The sequence below is a fragment of the Ciona intestinalis genome, unplaced genomic scaffold, assembly GCF_000224145.3.
Source record: "Ciona intestinalis unplaced genomic scaffold, KH HT000097.1, whole genome shotgun sequence".
In the NCBI taxonomy this organism is placed as follows: Eukaryota; Metazoa; Chordata; class Ascidiacea; order Phlebobranchia; family Cionidae; genus Ciona; species Ciona intestinalis.
This window is the reverse complement of record NW_004190419.1, coordinates 1556-10686: the sequence shown is the minus strand read 5'-3', so window position 1 is coordinate 10686 and position 9131 is coordinate 1556. Positions and strand designations below refer to the sequence as shown.

At 38.5% G+C, this 9131-nt stretch overlaps 2 protein-coding genes across 5 annotated transcripts in view; one reads left to right on the top strand and one right to left on the bottom strand.

Moving 5' to 3' along the window:
- Positions 1–1810: 1810 nt before the first annotated feature.
- On the bottom strand, positions 1811–6267 carry LOC100176706 (sin3 histone deacetylase corepressor complex component SDS3). 2 transcript variants are annotated; one of them, XM_002130681.4, is made up of 5 exons: positions 3893–4214; positions 3306–3541; positions 2990–3085; positions 2618–2824; positions 1811–2345 (listed from the first exon to the last, which is right to left on the bottom strand). In XM_002130681.4, the coding sequence occupies exons 1-5, from the start codon at positions 3945–3947 to the stop codon at positions 2040–2042; spliced, it is 900 nt and encodes a 299-aa protein (XP_002130717.1). In that variant the 5' UTR covers positions 3948–4214; the 3' UTR covers positions 1811–2039. The 2 variants fall into 2 exon arrangements, 1 of the variants encoding a protein (XP_002130717.1); XR_003396819.1 differs by lacking the exons at positions 1811–2345; positions 2618–2824 and having other exon boundaries at positions 3030–3085; positions 3893–6267.
- Positions 6268–6622: 355 nt separating this feature from the next.
- LOC108950288 overlaps positions 6623–9131 on the top strand; it is a 3490-nt gene continuing 981 nt past the window's right edge. Inside the window, exons 1-6 of one of the 3 annotated variants that reach the window (XM_026838531.1) lie at positions 6623–6641; positions 7588–7662; positions 7887–7912; positions 7967–8035; positions 8132–8314; positions 9121–9131. In XM_026838531.1, coding sequence (XP_026694332.1) covers positions 7599–7662; positions 7887–7912; positions 7967–8035; positions 8132–8314; positions 9121–9131 — 353 coding nt within the window. In that variant the 5' untranslated portion in view covers positions 6623–6641; positions 7588–7598. The other 2 variants (XM_026838530.1, XM_026838532.1) reach the window with 2 other exon arrangements.

Here is a 9131-nt window from a genome sequence, read left to right as displayed (position 1 = left end):
AGTTGGGTTTGTTTTGTCAACTTTGATTGGTTGTGATTCATGACGAGGATCCATTCAAGTTTCCAGTTGTAACAGTTGTGTATTTATACCTCATGCTCACTGTCGAGTTATAACATGGGTGTCTTCTTATACACCAGACACACATGGTGTATTCACACACCTCATGCTCACCGTCGAGTTATAACATGGGTGTCTTTTTATACACCAGACACACATGGTGTATTCATACACCTCATGCTCACCGTCGAGTTATAACACGGGTGTCTTTTTATACACCAGACACACATGGTGTATTCATACACCTCATGCTCACTGTCGAGTTATAACATGGATGTCTTCTTATACACCAGACACACATGGTGTATTCACACACCTCATGCTCACTGTCGAGTTATAACACGGGTGTCTTTTTATACACCAGACACACATGGTGTATTCATACACCTCATGCTCACTGTCGAGTTATAACACGGGTGTCTTTTTATACACCAGACACACATGGTGTATTCATACACCTCATGCTCACTGTCGAGTTATAACATGGATGTCTTCTTATACACCAGACACACATGGTGTATTCATACACCTCATGCTCACTGTCGAGTTATAACACGGGTGTCTTTTTATACACCAGACACACATGGTGTATTCATACACCTCATGCTCACTGTCGAGTTATAACATGGATGTCTTCTTATACACCAGACACACATGGTGTATTCATACACCTCATGCTCACTGTCGAGTTATAACATGGGTGACTTCTTATACACCAGACACACGTGGTGTATTCATACACCTCATGCTCACTGTCGAGTTATAACATGGATGTCTTCTTATACACCAGACACACATGGCGTATTCATACACCTCGTGCTCACTGTCGAGTTATAACACGGGTGTCTTTTTATACACCAGACACACATGGTGTATTCATTCATACACCTCATGCTCACCGTCGAGTTATAACATGGGTGTCTTCTTATACACCAGACACACATGGTGTATTCATACACCTCATGCTCACTGTCGAGTTATAACATGGGTGTCTTCTTATACACCAGACACACATGGTGTATTTATACACCACATGCTCACTGTCGAGTTATAACATGGGTGTCTTCTTATACACCAGACACACATGGTGTATTCATACACCTCATGCTTACTGTCAAGTTATAACATGGGTGTCTTCTTATACACCAGACACACATGGTGTATTCATACACCTCATGCTCACTCTCAAGTTAAAACAGGGGTGTCTTCTTATACACCAGACACACATGGTGTATTCATACACCTCTTGCTCGCTGTCGAGTTATAATATGGGTGTCTTCTTATACACCAGACACACATGGTGTATTCATACACCTCGTGCTCACTGTCGAGTTATAACATGGGTGTCATCTTATACACCAGACACACATGGTGTATTCATACACCTCATGCTCACTGTCAAGTTATAACATGGGTGTCTTCTTACACCAGACACACATGGTGTATTCATACACATCATGCTCACTGTTGAGTTATAACATGGGTGTCTTCTTATACACCAGACACACATGGTGTATTCATACACCTCATGCTCACTGTTGAGTTATAACAGGGGTGTCTTCTTATACACCAGACATGCACCACCCACCTCCCATCCACCCCAGAACCCTCATCACCAACCTCCACATTGAAACATCGTTCAACTTCAAGCTGGAAATCTTTTTTCAAAACTTTAGAGATTTCTCTCTTAGCCTTCCCCACCCCATCGGTATCAAGCTGGTAATATTTCAATAAAACCATTTTCAATACAAAGTAAACAAGCCCAGTGTTTCCTATTATTTACCCGATGTGTTACATTGGTCAACACTGAAATAAGAAGGCAATGAAATTTTTTTCGCAATAAACAAACACAGAACTTCTGACATCATAATATCATTTGTACAACCACATAAAAAACATATAATATACACATAGAAATAATATTAACTTTGTAAATGACAATAAAAACATTTCATTTGCAAACAAAATACTCCAAAGTGGTTTCACTGCAAAGTTCTGCGCTTGATTCCACACTTTCCACGGTTAAGTTGCGACGCAAATATTCGCAGCTTTGATCCGTCGCTCACTTTACGAATCCAAATCTCACGATCCGAGATTGCTACGATTTCCGCTGCAATACGAGTCCCATCTTTATAATAATCAAGGAATACGGGTTGCCCCGCGTGAAACCATCGCTTCTCAAAATATAGTTTCCCGTTTTCCAACCGACAGTCCTGATGGTTGATGGTCTGTTGGTCGGGAACGTAATCTCGATCTAAATCTTTTGGCGGTTTCTCTTTGTTTAGAATCTGGAACACGGTTTGTTTACCAAACTATCAAAACACTTCTCAAGAAGGCAAAAGTAGGTCGCTTACTACAGCGGTTCACAAGGATTATTGTAGAAGTTAAATTAATTTATAATAATAAATAATGATAATATAATAACTTTTATTGCATGTTTACACCATTGTTTTAGAAATAAAGCCCCAACATTGGCTGAGCAAAGCTTTGTTATCAGTATATTACGTTTATTAATAATAAAGCCAAGGAATGCTGAAGGCCCTCCTAGTGGTTGTTTTACCTTGAGATCTTGAAGTATTTCATCTTCTGCAAGCGTGAAGTTGATTTGTGTCGGACTCGCTTTACGACGTTTCTCATTCTGGGTGGGCGCTGGTTCGTTGGCCCGACGACGCAGTTGCCGGGTAAAAGCTTTCGTTTCTGTTGACGATGTGAAACCCCCTGTTAGCTCCATCGAGTGACGCTCTGTTTCAATCTGTTTCTTTTTTTCCTAAAATTTATTTTTTTAAGTTTTTGACCAATTGTGTGTATTATTTATTAATAAATCTTGACAGAAATTTTTAACAAGTTAAATCTGTCCTTGATTGCAGGTGTTTTAACAGACCCATCTGTTTAGAATTGCATTAGATATTCATACAGTTAATATACAAAGTACCTGCAACTCAGAGATTAAATTTCCTTTTAGTTCAGTTTTCTTTGCTTCAAATTCTTCGATGGCGAGTTCTTGTTCGTATCGATGTTCCTGTTCCACCTGTGGGTGTGTAGATGGTGTGTTACGGACATTGTGGTGAGAAACACACATACCAACCACAAGCATACTATTTGAGGCATAGGGTTAATGACCTAACTACGATACATGTGAAGATTGACCTGCTAATATTACACAAGTTATCCACAAGTGAATTGCTATTATGTTGCATTTAACTCATCTCCAAACAAAAATGTTTGTGAACAAAACCCAATGTCACCACCTTGGCCACAAGGTAATTATGATAAACTTGAAGTTGTTTTTGTCGTTCTTTATGAATCGTTTCCAACTTCTTCTGTTTGCGGCAAAACTCGGGATGGTTCTCGGCATGCAACAGCGCCACCTGCTGTTTAATCTGGGCGAGTTTCTCCCGATAAATTTGTTCCTTGATCTCGGTTGCTTCTTCGCGCTTCGCTCGATCTGTCTCGCTCGCATCGTCCGTATCCTCGTTGTCGGAATCTTTAAATATTCTCATTGTTACCAAACAATGAATATTGATGATGTCATAAACATTCATTCAATCTTTAATGTCGAAATCTTTGGTAAAACGACTCTACGACCTTTCTCATTTGTTACTTCATGGGTGATTGTTTTCATATATTGCTAAAGCAACCACTTTTTCCACTAGACATTAAACAATAAATCCAAACAACAAACATTTCGGACACAGGTAAGGGATTCTCCATGACGTTACAGAGGGCCGGGGGAGTGTTAGAGGTTGGTTAGGTTAACACTTGGGGACAGGGAAGGAATCTTCACCACTTTATACCCAATATAACATGGTTTCCACAAACACTACAATGAACCCACCATGAACTTTCTTTGCTTCATCGTCATCGAATGTGTCGTATTCCGACCCAGCCATCCTAAACCACCTGTCAATATAAGGGGGAAATTACCACAATATTAAAATAATTAAAATCATTGATTGAATAATTCACTAAGGTCAACGTCATTAAAGTTTTGTTCATCATTATCGAGAGCGCAAGTTGCACTGTTTCTAGCCATTGTATCTTGGAACACATGGTAAAAACTTGGGTACAATTGCTTAAAGTCATGAATTGTTTCATTTAATGGGATTTCCATGTGGTCGTACGCCGTGACGATGGTTCCGTTATAAGGAACTGTTGATTCTTCGATGGGGGGAACCATGGGTTCTTTCACCCCAAAATGATTCAACAACAAACTTTTTGCTTCCATTGTTTCGGCTGTTTGTATAGCCCCCTCTAGTGTTGAGTGCATGTTATGCTCAGCAAGCCGGAAATCCTTAGGTTGTGTGTACGTGCAGTCATGAATAAGAAGGTCCGCCCCTCTCCCCTCTTCCAGCAATCCAGGGACCATAGGAGCTGTGTCTGATGAATAAACCACCTTCCTCCCCCCAACAACCAAACTCAACCCAAAAGTACGGACCCCATGAACCACAGGAACAAACGTGAGCGACTCGACGTTCAACACACGCCGAACATAACTTTGCAAATAGTCGTCTGTTAGATACTTCTCAATTGCGCTAAAATACAAGTACTCCAACAAACTGTGATCATTCTGGTGTATGAACCCAAATAAAAAGTTTCTCAGCATCCCTGGTGCAAATATAGATACTTTGTCCCGCTTCCTTGGAACACTGGATGCGATTTGCTTCAACAAATGAACGACCCCGATGAAGTGATCGATGTGTCGGTGTGTGAGAACGATAACTTTGATCGTTTTTAAGATTTTTTTAATGTTTGTCGCCCCAAAGTGTCGGTAGAGCTGCGTGTATGTTCCGTCTCCACAGTCCATGAGGATTGAGGTGTTGGGGTCAACACGCAACAAGTAAGCGGGGAAGGCTCGGTACTTGTGCGGCATATTGCCACCACTCCCCAACACCACCAAACGTGGATATTCTGACATTGAATTAAAATCCACAAGTTTCACTCGAGTTCGCTGCGATTCGTTTGTTGGTATTGTTGCAATTCTTTCCACCATTTGTTCAATCTTTGCCACCTCAGGAACAAAGAGGTTTTTATCATCCGCATCCAAACATTGAAACATTTCCACTTGCGATGAATGGTTGGTATAAACCGGAAAAAAGGTTTCACTGACAATGTTTAAAGCATCACGTGCAACACCTGGCAAACTGATTTGCGGTGTTTCATTGAGGTCACTGTTAACTGGAATATGAACGCACGACTCACCAAATCTTTTCATCCACGCTTGGTATTGGGGCGATATGAACAACCACTGCGGGGTAATGTGGGCCATCTCGCATAACATTGAAGTTTCCGAATAATATTTCGCCAACTCCTTGTTTCTTACAACTTGTTGAAAGTATTTCAACGTTGGGCATTCAACGACAGCCACACGAGAATATATTACGTCACCATCGTAATAATAATCCGTTGGATCAATAACCTCAGATGTAAACGGATGAAACGAAATCTTTTTTTTAAAGAACAAGCTCTGAAACTTTCTTATCAACATTTTCTCCTCAAGACAGGTTGGAGTTTGGTGTAGGATGGAAAGTTTTGAAAGTTTCTCGACACAGAAAGTTGGTTTGTACGACCTTTGTATAATATACGAAACCACTTCACCGGCAGTGGCTTTACTAGGTTTCAAACTCATCATTTTAATTCTCATTCCTTCTTCTTCAATAGTTTGATCATCGCATTCTGTTACTTTAAGTTTCTGTAACGTTTGATCTGCTTTGTAGGAAGACATTAAACTTGGAATAATGTTTCGTATGAACGTGAACGTCCCTTTCGGTCCGTAAATCTTTATTTCATCTTCAGTTTGACCGGAAACTACTTGCACGAGCCCAGGAACCACATTGTTCCAATTCAAACTTGTAAAAAAACATCTTTTCGTTCGTTGAAAACGTTTTTTTGATAAAATACAATTGCGATGAACATTTCCTGATAAGTTAAACAGGGACCAATCCGACCGACCAGGGATCGCAACACATGGAGTTGTAAAAACTTCCGATCGTAGAATCTGAAAAACTCCTTTCTTCTCTTTATTCACCTTTTCCTTAACTTTGACTGTTGAACAAAACTTTTTAAAGCAGTGACGTAGATCCGTGTTGGCATGACAACAACTACGCACTACATTCCTACATGACATCATCATAACGTCATAATTGCCTGAATTTCAATTGCGATTTTTCATACATGTATAACGTCACAACAAAAACACAAATGAAATTTTTCCCAATTCTAGAATTTTGACAAAAAATGTTTTCCCGCAATAAACACCATTTTTAATTTCATAGAAATGACATCAAAAGTTTTTGTTTACGGGGAGCGTTAAAATTTTGGATAACAATGCAATTTATTCCAATTCATTTGCAAAGTTACATACTTAAGCGGGCACGAGGTGTATAAAACAAAATACCTGTGTTATATTCACTGTCGACGATAAATAACTTTATATTCATTAATTTATTTTAATCGCTCTACTTAATTTAAATTTCGAATATTCACTACAAACATGCGCCAATTATTATTGGGGAAATCCCCTAATGACAGAAGAGTTTCCGTTAATGCAAACGAACGTCTGGGGAGTTTGTTGTTGTGAGCACAAGGTTCGTTGGTTGGGTGGTATAGTTTGTGTGGAGCAGAATATTGGAATTGAGATTTTATTTACTTGAGACTCAAGTTTAGCAGCCTTTCCTATTCACTGGTTTACCTCAAGCAGTTTTTACCCATAACCTGTTTTACCGATTATCATTTTGTATTTAATTCCATTTTCTTTGTTGTTAAAATAATTAATTTGATCTTCGCTATCGTATTAGAAAATATAAAAACAACATATTTCACGTAGCGGTAAAAGGGGCGTTTATTTTATATATTTTTAAATTATTTCCTATAATATTAATGATGTTCCAATCGGAACATAACATAATTTGTTTTTTGTTTTTTTTAATACGATAGCGAAATTAAATTAAACAACGAAAAGAAGGAATTAGCAGCAAAACAACTTTCGGTATCTGAAGTGAATTAGGTTGCCAAGTTTATTTAATTAAAGTTTCAAACAAAATCAAAATATTCGTTTGCATTATAAAAGATACTCGGACAAGTTGGTTTGTGACGTAGTTGAACGTAACAAAGAAGCGAACAACGTGTTTTATTATTACGTAAATATTTAGGTTTAGTTCAATTGATAAATTAAATATCAATTGTTTTAAAATATTTTGCATTGTTCCGCATCGTCGCGTAAATGACACTTCCGTGTTAAATTTAGCATTAATACGTCACGATCGTTCTTTTTTACATCACATGAACTTTGTTACAAAGGCAATCATGACGCAATAATGACCTTTATCGTCGAACAAGGGGCAATAAATATCTTTATTGTTTCTAATAATCACGATAACTAAATTTGAATACACGACTGTGACGTCACAATGATCTTTATGAATAAATAAACCAACATCGTGTCTTTGGTCACGAGCCAATTATGACTTCGCGCGAAAAATAAACATTCTCGCTATCTTTGTTTGTGACGTCATAATAATTATTTTATTATAGAATTATTTGCAATGACCATTGTTAGGATCTGGATCGCCGTTTCCCTGGTTGCCCTGGCAACAAGTCAAAATACAGGTAATTGTGACGTCATATTGAATCGATTCTAATATTTTTAACAAACAATTTGTGATTATCATTCGTGACGACTATTCAACATCAACTACAACTCACTGTGAGTTTATTGTATGTTGGGTTTAGCAGCCACGCATTTATTTGACATTTTTACTCAAGTAGTTTTTACCCTAAGCGTGTTTTAACGACTTTGGGTTTTGCCGCTGATTCAATTGATTTATCCTCAGGTTTCTCACCAGCAGTGCCAACACCGGTAAGTTACAAAAAAATAAAATAAACAAACAAAAGTTAATAAAATATAAACCAGAACGTCGATGGTGATTGGTTGGTTTGGACAGCGGGCAGGTACACCCCCTTCACGCCCCTTTTAACCGAGGTAAACGCAACAAACGTTTTAAAACATCAAACAATAGAATAAGACGGAGCACTTAATCCCTATTATTCTAATTTTATGACGTCATAATACCCACAGAGCGTCATCAACAATGCGAGTCTCGATTCCACCTTCTTCAGTGACGTCACGGAAGTGAGGAGCAACGTCATACACCGCGGAGGCATCGGAACGCAATATTGGTCGATAGCTACAAACCATAGAAGGGGTCTTTACTATTACCTTGATCTTTTGTCGAACAACATTGGGGTTTATGACGTCACAGTAAGTTGTTTATCAGGTTATAAGCAATGCCCGTTTGCGAGTAATGGTGAATTTTTATTGGTTACTTAATTATAAGAAGTTTGTGTAGTCACCATGTATTGAAGATAAAACTTTGTGAGTGCTTCTTATTATTTTATATTTTGACATGACTCGCAATTTTGCAAATTAACTTTTCAAATTTCAATTCAGCAAAAACGAATAATTTTCAAAATTAAATTTAAATTACGCACGTGAGATAATCATGCGTCGTGTGCGTGATCGCTTAGGTCATGCATGAAATGACGTAATTTATTTACTCTATGACATGACAGGCGTAGTAAAGGGGTGTGTCACATTCGCGTGACATGGCATTTTCATTGCTGCGTCATATTTGAACAATTCAAGGGAATTCGTATTATGACGCACAAGGATATTGGGCCAATCACAAGCGTGCGACACGACACACCCACAAATCCGACAAACCACGATCCAGATGAACAACAATAACAAATATGAATGAATAATAACCATTCATAAAATACGTCACTATACTATCGTGGCCGCATGGATGATGCGAGCTTAGACAAACCATTAGTGACCACTGGGTTTGAATACTTGTGGTAAGGTATCTTGCCCAAGGAAACATACGCACACAATGACATCATGTATTGAATATTCCGCCTTGAATCCACCTCTGGTCTAAAGGGGTGCTGATGCACAAAGTTACATACGTGGTAACTCGTAATCGGGCACAAAGAAACAGAACATCTACTGTTATAACGACTGTCGTTGCAATGCGTGGATAAATTAGTTACATTCATCAACAGAACGGAACAAG